The 18,994-nt window shown below is 39.6% G+C and overlaps 1 protein-coding gene across 1 annotated transcript in view; it reads right to left on the bottom strand.

Moving 5' to 3' along the window:
• The window catches only part of LOC117391364 (MAM domain-containing protein 2-like), an 85,781-nt gene extending 67,289 nt beyond the window's left edge, over positions 1-18,492 (bottom strand). Inside the window, exons 1-2 of the mRNA XM_055231844.1 lie at positions 18,430-18,492; positions 3,853-3,957 (exon numbers count right to left, since the gene is read on the bottom strand). Coding sequence (XP_055087819.1) covers positions 3,853-3,957; positions 18,430-18,472 — 148 coding nt within the window. The 5' untranslated portion in view covers positions 18,473-18,492. The remainder of the gene's footprint in view (positions 1-3,852; positions 3,958-18,429) is intronic.
• Positions 18,493-18,994: the final 502 nt, after the last annotated feature.

The following is an 18,994-nucleotide window of genomic DNA, read 5'->3' as shown; positions in this document are numbered from 1 at the left end:
CCTCTGACTACACATTCGTTGAACAGCCCTGTGTTCAGCTGAAGCAGCCGGGTAAATTTGTTCATCTTCCCTCTGTCTATGCTAGGAAGAGGTCCACTAATGAAAGTCTTAACCTCCATTTTATCAAGCTCCTTGAATAATATAATGGAATTCTTTTTTAAGTTTTCAGTCTCATTCATTCTGGTGTCAACTGCACCCACGTGCACAATCAGCTGTTTAGCTCCTTGGTGTGTTGACAAGAGTTTTGTAATCTCAGGGACAGTGTGACTGGGGTAAGAGCAAGTTTGGATTCCTCTGTGAGTCACATCTCTGATAGTATCGTCTCCTAGCAGCAGCGTATCTCTGACCTTGACGTTTGGCACAGCCTGTCTGCCACTGCTCTTTTACTAACTTCATTGCTCTTGTTTTGCGACAAAAATCCATTTTCTGTTTGTATATTAACATCAACATCAGTCTGTGACAGTGGTAAAAATCTGTTTGTAAGTTGTATTTTGGGTGATGTAACTATATTAGCATTGTCTCTTATCACTTGTTGCATTGGCTTGAAATTCTTGTCTTTACAAAGTTTTGGAAAAGACACCGTATCACTCAGGTTTAAGTTGAAAGTAGCAGTTTTTTCACCCTCTTCTCTGCTTACCACTGGAAGCCACAGGGAGCATCTGGTGAAGTCCTTTTTCAGATTCTAAAACAAATATCCGTGCTTGTAGCTCATTAATTTGTTGTTGATAGTTCCGACAGCGTTCACAGAAAGAATTCCTTTGGTGTCTTCCCCGGACATGTCGCTGGCTCATCAGAAATTTGGTTAAAAATGTAAAAATGGTTTAAAAGTCTTGGTTTACTTAAAATACGATCACTAACTAAAGAAATCTTCCAGCACTGAAAGAGGTAAAATGATTAAAAATGTAAGTTAAGAAGGAAGCAGCAGGAGCAAGCAAGGTTAGCGTCTGCACTCTTCAGAAGCAGGAAGCTGAGCTGAGTATAAGACCTTACAGCTCACAGTGCATGTCAGAGCAAATGAGAATCATGAGGTGTGAACTATGATAGACGTCCTCCCTCCCTTTCTTTTCACCCTTTATACTGCAGATTTCAGACACAACAAGGACTGCTGAAGTTCTCTGATGACTCTGCCATCATTGGCCTCATCAACGATGATGACGATGTGGAGTACAGAGGACTAACACAGGACTTTGTGGACTGGTGTCAACAGAACCACCTCATCATCAATGCAGGGAAGACCAAGGAGATGGTGGTGGACTTCCGCAGGTGCCACTCTACTGCCCCCTCAGTGAACATCCAGGGAAGGGACATTGAGAGAGTGGACTCATACAAGTACCTGGGTGTTCATCTGAACAACAAACTGGACTGGACTCACAACACAGATGCACTGTACAGGGAGGGCCAGAGCAGGATCTATCTCCTGAGGAGACTCAGGTCTTTTGGAGTGAGAGGGCCACTCCTGAAGACCTTCTGTGACTCTGTGGTGGCATCAGCCATCCTGTACGGTGTGGTCTGCTGGAAGAGCAGCATCACAGAGAAGGAGAGGAAGAAGCTGGACAAGGTCATCAAGAAGTCCAGCTCCATCCTGGGCTGTCCTCTGGACTCAGTGCAGGAGGTGGGGGACAGGAGGGTCCTGGCTAAGGTCATTTCTATGCTGGGCCATGAGTCTCACCCCCTGCAGGATGCTCTGTCTGCCCTGGAGAGCAGCTTCAGTGACAGACTGATTCACCCTCGCTGTGTGAAGGAGAGGTTTCAGGTCTTTCCTTCTTGCTGCTGTCAGACTGTACAATGAACACTGTTAACACTGAACATGTGTCATTCAACCACACCTATGTGCAATACTCAAGTCACTTTACGGAGATGTTATATCAGAGTATTTTTAGTTTATTTTTAAGTCTATTTTTTAAATTATTTTAAGATATTTATCTATTATCTTGTTTTATTGCATGTACCATTTTCCTTCTGTTCTTTGTGCGGTGCAATACTGGAATTTCCCCACTGTGGGACTAATAAAGGCATATCTTGTCTTATCTTAAAGAAGTAAGACCACAGTAAACATCAGTGAAAAGAACTCTTGTGTCTCTTGTGTACCGATATCTTACATAAACATAACAGACAAGTATTCAATTTGTTGCTTATGTGTTATGTTAGCGTGCTATATTGCTATTCAGCCTGTTCTCTATTTTATCGTTTTTATTATAACTTGCCTTTAAAGATAAAATGTCTGTTCTTGGATTTTGTAAAATAAATTTCCCCAAAAATGTGACTTATAGTCCAGTGCGACTTATGTTTTATTCTTCATTTATCACATTTTTTCGTAAAAAGTAAAAGTATTTCGTCCTAAATAGGTAAATTCCTCAGTAAAATAAGTATTTGGGCACCTACAAACAAGATTTTTGGCTCTCACAAACCTGTAACTTCTTTAAGAGGCTCCTCTGTCCTCCACTCACTACTCACTACGACACCTGTCCACAACCTCAAACAGACTCCAAACTCCACTATGGTCAAGACCAAAGGGCTGTCAAAGGACACCACAAACAAAACTGCAGACCTGCACCAGGCTGGGAAGACTGAATCTGCAGTAGGTAAGCAGCTTGGTGTGAAGAAATCACCTGTGGAAGTAATTATTAGAACATGAAAGACATGCAAAACCACTGATAATCTCCCTTGATCTGGGGCTCCACACAAGCTCTCACCCCATGGGGTCAAAATGACACAAGAACGGTGAGCAAAAGTCCCAAAACCACAGGGGGGGGACCTAGTGAATGACCTGCAGAGAGCTGGGACCAAAGTAACAAAGGGACCATCAGTAACACGCTACACCACCAGGGACTCAAATCCTGCAGTGCCAGCCGTGTCCCCTTGCCACATGTCCAAGCCCGTTTGAAGTTTGCTAGAGAGCATTTGGATGATCCAGAAGAGGATTGGGAGAATGTCATACGGTCAGATGAAACCAAAATAGAACTTTTTGGTAAAACCTTAACTTGTTCCCTCTGCTCACAAGCCTGGCTCAGGAGACCTTAGAGCTCTGGTAGGCAGTGTTGAGAAGTAAATGAATATGTGTAAATATTCATACTAATTTTGAGTAACTTTTTTATGGTACAGTTACTTTTTCATTTGCTGATATTCAGAGTTATTTCCTAAAAGGAATACATGGCAGTACTTGATCACTGCACAGAATTCTATAAATATAAAATAAAACACTGCTCTTGTGGTTCAGGCTTGTGAAATTTTTCCCTCTCCAGTTAGTGACAGGAAATGCAGAACAAACAAAGCTGCTGTTAATCCTATGTTGCGTCTTTATACTATAATTTAAATTTAGCCTTGTGTGAAAGTATTCTAAGTACTCAAAATACAGTACACTGATTGGCCAATGAATCAGAATACATTACAAAATACACTTTAATGCAGGTATTCAGTATTCTGTAGCTAAATACATTCAAAATATTCTTCCCATCACTTCTGGTAGGTGTTAAAATCTTAAAATTAATTCTAAATCGGAGTGGAAGAGGATGAAGAGCAGCTAAAACAGGATTTATATGCTGGTACTTTCTGGTCCCTGGTAACAAATTGACAGCTGCGTTTTGCACCCCAGAAGGCAAACCCATGTAGAGAGAGTTACAATAGTCAAGTCTTGACAGTATAAAGGCATGGATGGCTTTTTCAAAATCTCTGGCAGGAAAGAAGGCTTTAACTTTGTTTCAGTTGACCAGACTCTGGCTTTAATTTTTCCGTAAATTATTTTTGATTTCACAGAAGTTCTGCTCATTTTGACTGTAAGCATAAAAAATTAAACTGAATCAGCCAAATAATGCATTTCATGCAGGTTTACATGAACAGTAGGTGGCACTGTACCTTCTGAGTGCAGGCTCCAAGGCTCGTAGTCCGGATCTGAGGTGTATCCACACGTGTGAGTCTCAAAGCTGCAGGAGCCCGGGGCTTTCTGTCCCCCTGCCACAGCTGTGCACACACACACACACACATAGAAAGGTTAAATGGGCATCAGGTTAACCATTTACGCAAACAACTACAAATCAATATACCATTTATGTTTGTTTTTTTAATCAAGGCCCGAGCACGAATGCAACTCATCCTCCTCAAACTCGTGCAAGAACCTTATTGTATTTTTACAAGTTTGGGGAAAATTATAAAAATCAAGAAGTAAACAATAATGTATAGACAGTTAAGTGGTATGAAAAACTATCAGTGAGGTCTAATTTTGAGTGAAGATCCTGAGAAAAAATATAGTATGGCATGTTATACTTTTATTTGGATAGGGACAGTGCACAGCCATACACTGACCTTAAAAAAAAGAAATGCTGTGCCAGGTTATAGCAAAAATATAAATTTCCACTTGTGGTCCCTGGACAGGCTGATGTCAAGAATAAGAGTTTGATGGATGTATCATATGCTTACAGGTCTTTCATCCATCTACACCAAACAACACATCTCGCCCGTCAAATACGTCATTTCTTAAAACATTCAGTTCACACATGCATACACAACCATACCAAATTTACACACACACAATCACTCAATTTCTGTCGTAATGACTGGGAGGGACCAAAGATACAGACTCAGAAAACAGTTCAACAGAGTTTATTACAATTAAAAATGTGAACGGTGGTTAGCGGAGCAGGTGGTGGAGGGCTGGGTCGGCAGTGGGTGTACTGGCACAGGACGAGGTGAGCTGGATTGAAGGCTGCGGTGCACAGATGGTCCAAGGAGTAAAATCTGGCAAAAAGCAAGAAAGTCCAACTGAGAAAAAAACAAGACTGAGCCAAGCTGACAATATCACGAGGATACACTGACCATCTGGTGGCGAGTGAAGGAATCCTCAGCCTCTTAATACTCCCCAGGTGAAGGCTTGAATGCTAGATGAGGTGCAGGTGTGTGGAGGTGGTGCCAGAGTCTCCACCCAGCTCCAGGCATAGATTGTGTCCCAATTTGCCAAATGCATACCCTTCGAAGTACCATTCAAAGTACCCGGCCGAAAATGGGTAGTCAGTGTAGCCGCCATCTTGCCGAAATGGGACACGCCGACGCCACGGACCGTACTCCCACTGGCGTCTTTGTGTGTATGTTACGTACATTGTTTTTAAAACAAGGCCTGGGGTCCACAGAGGCAGAAGACATGGACAAGGAGCAGGACAAGGAGCAGAAGACACGAGGAGGTCCCTGGACAGAAGACTGTGTCTAGCAAAACTACAATAGTTCAGGTGAAGGTGAGAGGACACGAGGAAGTCCCTGGAAAGAAAACTGTGTCCAGTGGAGCTGCAACGGTCCAGGCGAGGGTGAGAGGACACAAGGAGGTCCCTGGATGGAAGACGGTGTCCAGCTAAGGACACAGAAGGGAGGAGGGACAACAGCACAGAACCACAAAAACAAAACAAAAAAAAAAACTAATTCTGACAAGCTTTTATGGTTTAAGAGAAAAATAATGGGCAGGAAAAACATTTCCATTATTATTCTTATTAGGCCCGAGCCTGGGACAATGTCCCAGCAAGGGACTAATTAAAACCACGTCTGGAGTCCGGAAAAGTCAAGTAGTAAACACAACCTGACATGCCATTGACCGGTATCAAAAATTAGAACTTCATGAGCTCTAACTACCACCAAAAAAAATAAAATAAAATAACAACTTGGTACTGCTACCCCAAACTTAGATTTTTTTTCCGGGTTGGGCTCCCATTGGCCCCATAAAAATCAATCAAAAAATCTTGCATCAAAAAATAGAATAATATTTATTACTGCTAAAAATGAATGGGAATTAATGGGAGGTCAATGGGCGACCCTGACGCCATGGGGAATGTAATAAATGCGTCATTTGCCATTGACCCCACGGTGAAGTGGGGAAACTCAAGAGCTTTCAAAAAAATATGATGTATAATATGTCATTGTAATGTTATCGGATATATTGTTTTTGCTAAAAAATATACATATTTTTATTATTAGGCCCGAGCCCATACAGGGCTTCGCCCATTGACTCAATGTTGACAAAGGCGAAGCGCTCATGTCCCCCAAACACACTCCTGGAAAATTATTTCAAATCGCTTATAGACACGGTGCTGAAGTCGGGAAAACAATGTGTAATGTCTGGTCCAATTCAATCTCCTACTTTCGGTGACGTGAAGTTTAGTCGGATCCGCCAACTTCACATCTGGCTGAAGGGTTATTTCAGTGTTCCTGGAATTCCTTTTGTGGATAATTTTCATGGATTTTAGAAGAGGAATAATCTGTCTGTGAAATAGAAAGATAGATTTAAATAGATCCGTGAAAAAACTCTGTGACAATATCAAGCTAACTCTGGAGTCTGCACCTATCTGACCTACTGAATGACTCTTTAGGCATGGGGTAAAGAGCGTTTTAGCTTATTCTTTGACAAAACCAGTGCCCCTCAGCTTAGATTTTGCATTAAAACACATTAATGTGCATATTTCACGTAGAATATCTCTTAGAAATTAAAGAAATTATCAGAGGTCATGCAACTTGACATCAATATTACTTATAATAACAAACCTAATTCCGAGGTGTCAAATCAATCTCAATCAAACACAAATAAAGCTATTATCCCTAATAAGCTAGGCATATTTAATATGCAAAACTTCAAAACAAGGAAGGGACTGGGAATTATACAGATTAATGTGCGTAGTATTATATCTAAATTAGATCACATTAAAGTCTGGGCAGATCAAACAGACCCAGATATATTTATATTTTCTGAAACCTGGTTATCAAATAAAATAAGTGATAAGGAAATGTGAAAGTGAAAATGAAATGTGAAAAGTGACAGGCCATCTAAAGGAGGTGGCGTTGCCATTTATGTCAAAGATCACCTGTCTGTGGATCTTCTATTCTCCTGTACAAAGCCTAAATGTTTTGAGTGTCTGTCTGTGTCTGTTAGTTACGCAAATGATCCTGATCAAAAATTGGCTATTGCTGGTATTTATCATGCCCCTTCAGCCCCTAAAAATGATCTGTTCATGATGCTTTCTACACTGGAAAATTGTGAGGCCCTGGTAATGGGTCATATAAATATTAACTGGCTGGAGAAAGAGTCCGAAACTTTGAAAGACCTATGCAATGGCCTAAATCTTACACAATTAATGTCTTATCCAACTAGACCTGACCCTACAAATTTGAATAAAGGCACACTCATTGATGTAATCTTAACAAACATACCCCATAATTATGAGGCAAATGGTGTTTTTCCACTTGATTTTAGTGACCATTGTCCAATTGGATGTATCCGAAATACAAAAATGAAAAAGACGCATCCATGTGTAAAGGTCAGAAGATCATATAAACATTTCAATGAGCTCCTTCATCTCTGACCTATATTACAGTGAGATCGGGTTAACATCAGCATTCCTTGACCCTGATATGGCCTTGAACTTTTTTATTGATACATTTAATGAAATTGTCGACCAGCATGGGCCTAAAAGAAAAATTTGAATTAGAAACTGTAATAATCTCTGGTTCAATTCAGAAACTGCATGATTCATTAAAGTAAGTAAGTAAGTAAGTAAACTTTATTTATATAGCACCTTTCACAGATAAAATCACAAAGTGCTTTAGAGAGTGAAAATAAAAACAGATAAAAAATAGATGAAACAACAACAATAAATGTTCAACAGATAAAATAAGACAAAGAGTAGTAAATTAACTAAAAGCTTGTCTGAATAACAGTGTCTTCAGCTGCTTTTTAAAGGAGTCAACAGAGTCAGCCACACGAAGGGACAAGGGCAGGGCATTCCACAGTTTAGGGGCTACTGCTTGAAAGGACAGGTCTCCTCCAGTTTTAAACCGGGTCTTAGGGACCTTCAAAAGGTTTTGGCCCGAAGACCGGAGGGAGAGGCCAGAGGTGTAAGGAACCAGCATTTCTGAGATATATTCAGAGGCCTGTCCATTAAAAGCTCTAAAAGTCAAGACTAAAATTTTTAAATCAATTCTAAATTTGACAGGTAACCAGTGTAAAGAGGATAAAACCAGAGTGATGTGTGTTGGTTCCTGTTAAAAGCCTCGCTGCAGCGTTCTGGACCAACTGGAGACGAGTGACTGCAGATTTGTTAAAACAAGTAAAAAGAGAATTACAATAATCTAAACGAGAAGAAATAAAAGCATGAATAATCAATTCCAGGTCAGATTTAGATAACATTGCACTCAGTTTGGAGATAGATCTCAGATGGAAGAAGCAGTTTTTAACCAACTGTCTAGAATGGCTGTCCAGGGACATTGACTGGTCAAATAGAACACCAAGGTTTCTGAGGCGAGGCTGGGAAGAGGAGCCCAGAGAACCCAGGTGTTGTTTGATTAAAGGAACTTTCTTTTCAGGAGCAATGATCAGAGTTTCAGTTTTCCTATAATTTTATTGAAATTGAATTGACAGTTGTGAGCAAGCCAGTCCTTAATAGATGAGACACAATTTAATAGCTCAGCTAACTTATGTAACTCTGAATCATTGAAGGAGCAGTACAATTGGATGTCATCAGAATACAAATGGTAAGACACATTTTTGAAGGTGCTTATACTTTTACCGAGAGGGCTGATGTACAAAAGGAACAGAATTTGACCTAAGATTGAGCCCTGTGGGACACCGTGTAACAGGGGAGTGACTTCAGAAATTATATTATTCACAAACATGGCAAAAGTTCTGTTGGTCAGGTAAGAAGAAAACCATGAAAGAACAGTCCCAGAAATTCCCATCTCATTTTGCAGTTGACATAACAGTATTTTGTGGTCAACTGTGTCAAAGGCTGAGGACAGATCTAATAAAACCAATACACTGTACTGTCCAGAGTCTGCAGCCATCAATTTATCATTAGAGACCTTTAGCAGGGCAGTCTCAGTGGAATGCATCCTGCAGAACCCAGACTGAAACTTATCAAGAATACATTGACTATTCAGAAAAGTGGTCAGCTGCCCTGCAACTACTTTCTCCACAGTCTTAGCTAGAAAAGGCAATTTTGATATTGGCCTGTAATTGCCTGGCTCCGATGGATCCAAATTTGGCTTCTTCAGAATAGGACTTAAAGCTGCCTGTTTAAGAGATCTTGATACTGACCCAGTTGACAGAGAAATATTTATCAATCTGACAATATGTGGACCGATCACATCAAACACCTTTAAAAACAGTGAGGTGGGCACAACATCAAGAGGGCAAGAAGAGGGTTTCATCTTTTTTAGTAAAGCACTAACATCCTCCAAATTCACAGGCATAAATGAAGACCAAGAGCACAACGGAGAACCAACACTGGGGGTACTACCCAGAGATGGTTTCACACTTGCCCTGATATCATCAACCTTTTTCACAAAAAGTTTAAAAATTTGTTTAAAAAATTGTTTTTAAACTAATGTTATTATTATTATTGTTATTAAAGAAATGCTGCCTTCAAAACCACTCACACAACTAGGTCTGATTTGGATTGGGCATGTTTTCGTCAGAAGAGAAATGTCTATCAGCAGTTAGAAAGGAAAAAACATCCTACTTCATGTCTGCGTTGATAGCGAGCCACAGAAATCCGACAAAGTTCTGGGGGACAGTCAGATCCCTCTCTGAACCTAACAATTATACCTCACCAACTGATATTTTATTAGATTCCGGTATTATAAAAATTCTAAAGAGGAAATATGTGATGCTTTCAATAGACATTTTATCTCTGCATGTGATATGTTGAACAATGATGGTCCTTCTGATGTTGATTATGTTGAGTCTGAACCTCGGACAGATAGTCACATTTTTTCTTTAAGACCTTTCAGTTACATGGAGGTCTTAAATGCTCTCCGCTCCATAGACCAAAAGAAGTCCACGGGAGCTCCAAAACTTCTTTTATTAGCTGCCCCATATTTAATTCAACCTCTTTTAAATATTTTTAATTAATCAATTCAAATGGCAATTATACCAGAATTATGGAAAACAGCTCATGTTTTGCCTTTACATAAAGGTGGGACAACAAAAAATGTAAATAATTTCTGGCCAATATCTAAATGACCTTGTCTTGCAAAAGTTTTAGAAAAGTTAGTTTCAAATCAAGTTACAGGTTATTTAAATAATTTCTCCATTTTGAATTCTTATCAGTCGGGTTTCAGAAAAGGGCATAGTACAGTCACTGCAACCACAAAAGTTTTAAATGACATTTTCTCAGCTCTTGATGATAAACAATATTGTGTAGCTCTGTTTATTGATTTAACTAAAGCGTTTGATTCAGTGGATCATGGAGTCGTCCTGAACCATCTGAAGCAGATTGGATTTGACAATGCCACATGTAACTGGTTCCAAAATGATCTTTCAAACAGAACCCAGGCAGTAGTAGCCGATGGTTTTAAATCAGATTTTTTAACTTTAAGTAAAGGAGTGCCCCAAGGCTCAATTTTGAGCCCCCTACTTTTTACTATTTTTATTAAATCTATTGGTCACAATTTAAAAGAAAGCCACATATATTTATATGCAGATGATGCTGTTTTGTGTGCAAGTGCTCCTTCTGCTGATCAGGGGCTTTTAAAACTGCAACAAGATTTTAATGAAATCCAAAACTCCCTCATAAATCTTAAGCTGTTTTTGAATGCAAGTAAAATTAAGCATATGATTTTTTCTAAAAAAAAAAAAAACAACAACAAACATTTCAGTAACATGCAAGCTACAAACATGCAAGCTTCAATCCATTGAAAGTCAACACTTAGAAATATCTTGGATTTGGCTTGATGCAAACTTAAACTTTAAAAAACATATCTCAGAATTATGTAAGTGTAAAATCTAAATTATTATTTTATTACAGAAGCAAATGTTGTATCCCAATGAGTTACAGAAAAGAAATAGTACAATCAACCTTCCTCACCGTACTGGATTATGTGGATGTGGTAAATGCAGACTGTGGTGTATGTGCAGACTTCAGCCTCTGCTTTGAAACTATTGGATCCACTCTTTCACTGAGCTCTTCATTTTATTACAGGTGGTGGATTTGAAACTCATCACTGTGTTCTCTTCTAACAGATAGTGATGGCCAACCCACTTTTTCATAGAGAACAGCACTGTATGAAGTTTATCTATAAGGGACTATTTCAAAAACTGCCTGAATACCTCACCTGTTTGTTAATCATTGATACCGGAACATTTAACACCAGATCACATGACTGCATAAGGCTAAGGACGAGCCGCACCAGAACTGACATGGGAAAGGGGGCTTTTAGCTGTTTTGCTTCACAAAAATGCAAAAGCAAAACTGGACATGTTGTTGACACAGTTGCAATTTAATAATCTGCTGAAACTTTTATACACACACCTGCACTTGTTTTTGATGGATTTATTTGTTTTTGATTGTTTTTTCAGTTTGTATTGTATTTTAAACAGGGTACCCATGAAAGAGAGCCCAAGTGCTCTCATTGGCTCCCCCTGTATAAATAAAGATAAATAAATAAAAAATACAGAACAAAAAAGACATACCTGCATTTCCAACCCTGCAGGTGTGACAATGTCAGACATAGACTCTTTGGAATTAAGTTATGTTTTAGTGCTGTACTAAATACACACTTGATACACTTTTCTCTGACAGGTATTTTCTCACATTTCTCGTTTAAAGACTCTCAAAGTTCAAACTTTTGTAGGTGCCTTTGTCGGTGCAGAACGTGTCATCAACATTGTGGGTTTTGTCAAGGAGAAAACTTGCAAACATACGGCACTTCACAGTCACACTGCTAGCGACCGAACATTTATGTAAATTTGGCAAGATGAACGCATTTAGTACTGTACAGGAGATAGACAAAGGTCCACAGTCTCTTAGCCAATCAGGAAGCAGAAAACCAATTTTGCATGTTAAAAACCATGCAAAATTGCACCGAAAAATCTGCAAAAGTGATGGAAGTGAACTACATTGTAGTGAGGGACACCTGTATTTAAAAAAAAAAAATTTCTCTCCTACTGCGTTTATTCAGATTAGCGAGCCGAATGCAATGATATGCAAATCAAGACACTATCCAACAAAATTAATCTCTAGCGCCCTCTTGAAATCTTAAGTTCAGAAATTCATACAAGATAAACGATTTTGTCGTGGATTTGTGAAAAAATTCACAGGGGTCTTATTTGTGATGGGGTACGATGTAATAAAGTCTTTCATTTGCAATTGTGTTGGCACAGCAACACCCAACAAAATGCCTCATTGAAATGACTGGAGCAGTATTAGATAGACCAGGGGTCACCAACCCTGTGCCCACGGGCGCCATGTCGCCCCCAAGCCCCACATGAGTCGCCCCCAAGCCCCACATGAGTCGCCCCCAAGCCCCACATGAGTCGCCCCCAAGCCCCACATGAGTCGCCCCCAAGCCCCACATGAGTCGCCCGCCCGCCCGGTTCTAAAAATAGCACAACTCACTAATGAGCTGCATCTAAAATTTAATTTTATTCTGTTGTTTTTTTTAGTTTTTTTTTTTTTATCACCCTTGCGTTTATATAGATTTAAAAATGACAAAATCTTAAACATATGTTCATTATACGTGAAGTTTAGATAAGTTAAGGTGAACTTTGACCTACTCACTTCAAAGGTCAGTATTGTGCACGTGACAAAACCAGTGCTCCGCTCTGCGCTGTGAGGATGCGCTGAATGCAGTTTCTTACTCCAAAACATGGTAGAAAATTAAGAGATCACTTTCACAACGATTTAAGACTGTAAAAGAAACCTGCACGTATCTCATCTGCGGAGCGACTGTGGTGACGGCAAAGTGGCACAATGTGGAGGGACACTTCACTACGTCTCACAAAGCTCCACACTAACTCCCCACGGGGACGCGCACTCCCCACGGGGGCGCGCACTCCCCACGGGGGCGCGCACTCCCCACGGGGGCGCACACTATGGGAAGAACAAGCCCAGAGCTAAACGCAGCTTTGGGTAAACAACAGGCTTTAAAAATATGTAAGCTTATTTTTCTTTAACATTACATAATTGATAACTTTATGAAACATGGTGCAATGTATATTATTTATGTTTTGTTAAAAAGGTTTGTCAATGGATAGTGAAAACGGGACACTTTTCCTATGAAATGTAGTGATGTAAGTGTCATCTGGAAATTTAACAATTACTAAGATCAGTAAAGTTAAAGTGCTAAATACTGATATCTGTTTCCCTCCTTGCTCATTGTTGATAATTATTTTGAGAACTCATTAATGTGATCAGTGTCTTGCAACATGATCAGTGTGTTCACATAGATGATTATCATTTATCATTATTAATAATGTATAACTAAAGGCAAACTGAGAAAATGTGTTATTTCAGAAGAGCTTCGTATGACTCAGTGCCCATAAAGTAGCTCTCAGGTTAAAAAAGGTTGGTGACCCCTGAGATAGACACTGATATTGGGGGAAGGGGCAATGTAAGGGAGAACGAGAGGCGCGAACTTTGCGGAGGCATGTACCGCGGACATTAACGAAAAGTAAATTTTACATTCAAGATTGGGGACATTTATTATTATTATTATTATTATTATTATTATTATTATTATTATTATTATTATTATTATGTGTAAAAAATTTATATTTCAAAATGACTCAATAGCGCCACCTCAAAGATCAAAATACATTACGGCAATGAGAGACCTTTTTCATCGTAGACTAATTTGGTACAACCATAGCTCATGTCATGACAAGTAAATTATATTATGACCCCACCCTAAACCCTACAGGAAGTCGGCCATTGTGGGTGGAGCCCAATTTTTCCAAATTTTTTTCTCGCACATTTAAAATGTTTACACTGGATTTTAACTCAAGACTTGCTATTTGGTCAAAATGAACTACACTCCTGTGCAATTATAGGCGGCTCTCTTGAATTACATCATAAAATGTACGTGTGGCCAACCTTCAAACAAAAATGGACTTTTTCCCTTGAAATTTTAAATCAAATTTTAAAAACAAGAACGTACCATCATTTGCAATCATGTTGTCATGGCAACGTTCAACATTTGTTATTGAAATACGTGGGTTTTAGTAAACTAGGATTAAAAAAAAAAAAAGGTTGACATTACAGATCAACTCAAATTTAAGTTACACAGCATTACCAAGAATCTACATTGCAGGATGGCACCCCTTACAAAGGTACAATGTGGTTGGGATTTTTGTATGCCATAGACCAGGCATGACCAAACTGCGGCCCGGGGGCCAAATGTGGACCTCAGACCAATTTTTCTCGGCCCTCAAGCTTCTACGTGAATTCGCCCATATTACCTTAAACAGTACTTTTTACTGTATATGTCTGAAAATCAAATATTTAATGCATCCCTTTGAGGATTTAAGCATGAATAAAGCTCTAGTGGTTCAGTTTAACTTGTAATAAACACACAGATTTGAAGTATTCACTGTATTGGTGACCAGTCTATGGCCCTCAATCGGCCCTCAGCTTTGTCTATGTTTTTATACGTGGCCCTAAATGAGAAAAGTTTGGACACCCCTGCCATAGACAAATGAAATTTGGTACAGACAGCCTATTTGACATTCTGAACAAAAAAATCCAATGACGACCATGCCTTATCTACATCCATATTTGTGTGGTCATGCCTCAAAAAGAGTCAAGAGTAGTGAAAAAAAAAAGTTTGTCAGAATCAAGTGAAATCTGGTCCACTCATTCTTCATTTGACTGAGCAAAATTCAAGGAGGACCACACTCTATCTCCTACAAGAATGTAGCCAAAATATGCAGATGTCTAAAATCTAGACCTCGTACTTTAAAAAACGTGCCCCAGAGCTTTTATTTGATGGATTCAAAACTATCAGGAAATATCTTGGGTCAAGAGAGTTAAAAGAATTTACATAAGGCCCGGGGTGTGGTCATAACGAGGTCTTAACAAAGTGGCCATTTTGAAAGCTTACAAATCCCTGTAATTCTTGCAAAAGTGTTTGGGTCTGGAGAGACTCAATGTAGCATTTGTGTTTTTTAATAATGTGGACATAATTATGTGATATATACTTGTAGCTTTAAAGTGGCTCTCCAGGGCCACTTGCCAAGTTAAAAAGGGACAGAAGAATTTAGTTTTTCATAGACAGATACAATTTGGTACACAGACCCTAAAATGCAAATGAAGACCATGATTTATCCACATCCCCATTTACATGGCCAAGCCCCCAAAAAGTCAGTGGGGAGTGAAAAAAAGTTTGCCGTAATCCAATGAAATTTGGTACACTCATTCTTTATTTCACCTTGAGCAAAAAAATGTATGGGGACCACACCCTATCACCAACGTGAAGGCAGTCACTTTGAATAAAATTATGCAGATGGCCAAAAACTAGACCTCATACTTAACAAACATGTCCCCTGTGGCCCCCCTGCCCTAACTCCTGTATTGGATTGAAAATTCCGAAATGCAAAGTCAGCGTTTTCGCTGACGTTGCATTTTCATCAACTCCTCTGAAGGCGCTTCACCAGCAGGGCTGAAAATCACCGTACATCATCTAGACAAGTGGGGCATCAAAAGTTATCCAATTTATGATGATCCCTATCACGGTCTGTGTGCGGCGAAGCTGCAAAATTCTGACGGAAGTTTTGGAATTTTCACGTGTCAACATTTGCTCCCGTTTGCGCATGCTAAGTCCGATTTTGTTAAAATTCGAATCAGTTGTAAAACTTTTTGGCCTAAAGCTACTAATTATGAAAGAAACTAAATTGGTGCGATAGCGCCCCCTACAGAATATCTAATATATTTGTATGGAGGGCTGAAAATTTTGTTTTCCGAAATGTTACCAACTTTGACAGAAAATTCCATTTGGTCAATCAAGAAAGTCAATCAGACCCATGTGGTTTGTTACACCGTGTTGCCATGGAGATGCGCCAAGGTGCCAATGTTATCCTAATGGGAAACCTCCCAATTTTTCCCATTCATCAGAAAAATATTAGTTTCATGGAATAATGTGAAATTTGGCACCATGACTCTTCATGAGACCCATGTCAAATCTTTTACTGAGTTGCCATGGCGATGCGCGAAACAGCATATGTTATCCTAATGGGAACATTTCCAAATTTTCATACATTTCAAAGTCTTATGACAACTTATGCGCTTCATTGAGGAATGTGAAATTTGGCACAGTAACTCTTCAGGTCGTTCCCGTCAAAAAAGTCCAGGGGGCCAAGTTTGTATTTTGCACAGTGTTGCTATGGCGATGCCTGGAAAAACCCCATGTTTTTGCATTTTGTGCATCAGTCATTCCACTGTGTGTAGACTTTGTTTAGTTACAAATACAACCCAAAGCTGCAATAACGGGGACAAAACTGGCCCGTTCGCACCTCCTGTAGGGAGTGCCGGGTCAGCCGAGAGTGAAGCACGGCCCACGAGGGCCGTTCGATGCCGCTTGCGGATTTAATTATTGGGTTTGTTGGGTAACATCTGTGCTAAATATGTATAGTTTTACATCAATCGAGTGGTAGTTTGTGATTAAAAATGTATATACTTATATAACCATCTGTCCACTATGTCACTTTAGTACACAACTTTATCTGTTTCTGCAAAACACCAATTCTTCCAATAGTTGAGATCAACTGATCTGTTTTTGAATCCGAAGCAGCCTGTCTATAAGCACTGCTGATATTTTGAGGCCGATTGCTGTTATGTGAAAAAGTGCAAACTCTGTTCCTCCTAGTGATGTCATTAAGTGGTGATACAGGAAATGCTCCCTTGTGTTTTTAAACTCCATACACCTTCACTACAATCATTTGGAGATTATTTCAACCATTTAATTCCTTAACTTTGAGGTTATAGCTATTGTTTTGGCCTCATTGTGATTGCTTCACTGCTTGTTGCACCAGTAGCAACCACTAAATGACATCCCAAGGTGGAACATTTTGATTGTTGACAGACTAATAATCCAGGATTGCTCAAACATGTGAATGAAACAAAACACGTTTGCAGGTATGTTTTTGATGAGGTAATAGGAGTTCTGCGCTTATAGGACCATTAATTCCAGGACCATTAAATTTCCTGTGGAAAATTCTAAGCAAAACAACATTTCACATTTAACTGGTGAACTGGCTGGACCAGAGTAGCCTATATTCAACAGTATTTGTGTATGGCCCTGTTCTGAAACTGTGGTGAATGCACAACTGGCTGAGCTCTAGCCAACATTGTGAATCACTTTACCTTATGATACTACATTGACTGCACAGGTTCAATTTGTTATTGCTGTTGCTATGGTAACTGATAGTCCATTTACTATGCTGAATGCTTGGTTTGGTGCTTATATGGAAAACAGTCTATGTTATGGTGAGTATGAATCACTGGGTCTGGCCTGAACCATAAGTCCTGAGCCAGTACAAAGAGTCGAGCCAGGAGCAAACAGACATGAGCAGAGCCAGAGGAGCAGAGCCAGACGAGCAGACAGGACCTGACAGGAGCAAACAGGAGCAGAGCCAGAGGAGCAAACAAGAGGAGACAAGAGCGGACAGGAGCAGACAGGAGAAAAAACTGAGAACCAGACAGGAACAGGGCTAGAGGAGCAAAACCAGGGGAGCAGACAGTAGCTGACAAGAACAGACTGGAGCAGAGTCAGAGGAGCAGACAGGAGCAGAGTCAGAGGAGCAGAGTCAGAGAAGAATGCAAGAACAGGGACAGAGGAGCAAAGTTAGAGGAGCAGGCAGGAGCATAGGGCCAGTAGCATGTGGCCAGCACTCTCCTGTAACTCACATCTGCACACTCCTCTTGGGCACTAAGCCATGCTCTCATTGATTATTATATTCAGCTGTCCAAAGGAGTCATAGATAAAAAAAATAAAAATAAAAAAAGGTAAAAGGTACATTTTGTAACTTTTCTGGTGAAGGGTCTGGCACCTGCTTGTTCCCATGGAGATGTTATTGCTTTACCTCAAATATTTCACGCTAAATGAAAGGAAGGGAGGATATAGACCAGATCAGTGGAGAGGTAAGGTCAGGAGGAGCAGAGCCAGAGGAGCAGAGCCAGAGGAGCAGAGCCAGAGGAGCAGAGCCAGAGGAGCAGAGCCAGTTAACATTTTATTTAAGTTTTACCAAAACTTATATATATTTTTATTATTATTTTGGTGAAGTTTATCATTTTACTTACATGAGAAGTAAGTAAAAAATAAAAGTATTTGTTTGTTTTATTTCCTGGTTGAATATGGGCAGCAGATGTGGCATATGTAGAATGTAGAATTCCACAATTGTTCCCTAGCAACCATAACGTTAACAAAGGCAAAAAGAACAAAATTTGAAAAATATATTAATCTGTCAGATAAACTTTAATCACCAATCTGATATATATAATTCCATTGTACATTAATAAATCTAAGAGTAAATTCCACAAGTTCCCAAAATACATTATAAAAGCCCGATAACACTTCTAAGGTCAAAACATTTCTCATTTGGACAACAGAAAAGTTTTGGTTTATATTTAGTCAGCATTTTAAACTCTACAAATCCAGGTATAGAGGAATGTGAAATATGAAGGCACTCACCAGTCCCAAGCAGGACAAGCAGGAGCAGCATCTCCATTGACATGTGGGTCAGAAATGGACTGGACCAGGACTAAGCAGAGCCTCTCAGCTGCACAGAGCAGGGAGGGGATGCAGAGAGAGGAGGGGCTGGGGGAAGGGGAGGGTCAGTTTGTGATGAAGTTAAAGGGAGGGTGCAGTCTGTGCTGTTACTAGTTTAAACACATTTTCAGGACCTGAAAAGCTGTTTTGGACCAACTTCACAATACTATCACAAGTAAACAGAACAGTGCTTCCACACATAAATAAAATAAACAAATAAAATGAGTAGAATGCAGCACCAAGCTCACTCGTAAGTAGACTGGTGTGTTGAGGGTATTCGTATGATTAGCCAGAATTCGATGCAATTTCCCATAGACACACACCACTTAGAAAGTGAAATTGTGGAAAAAACTACAAGAGATATCAACCCAAATTTTGCTGTGCAAATGGGGACTGGGGACCTGTACAACATACATATTTAAGTTTGGTACTATCACCTTGCAAGCCAAAGATATAAGTCTTTTCATTTTTATTGCCTTAAAAAAAC

Source organism: Periophthalmus magnuspinnatus, chromosome 23 (assembly GCF_009829125.3).
Source record: "Periophthalmus magnuspinnatus isolate fPerMag1 chromosome 23, fPerMag1.2.pri, whole genome shotgun sequence".
Lineage (NCBI taxonomy): Eukaryota > Metazoa > Chordata > Actinopteri > Gobiiformes > Gobiidae > Periophthalmus > Periophthalmus magnuspinnatus.
This window is presented reverse-complemented; position numbering and strand designations above follow the sequence as displayed.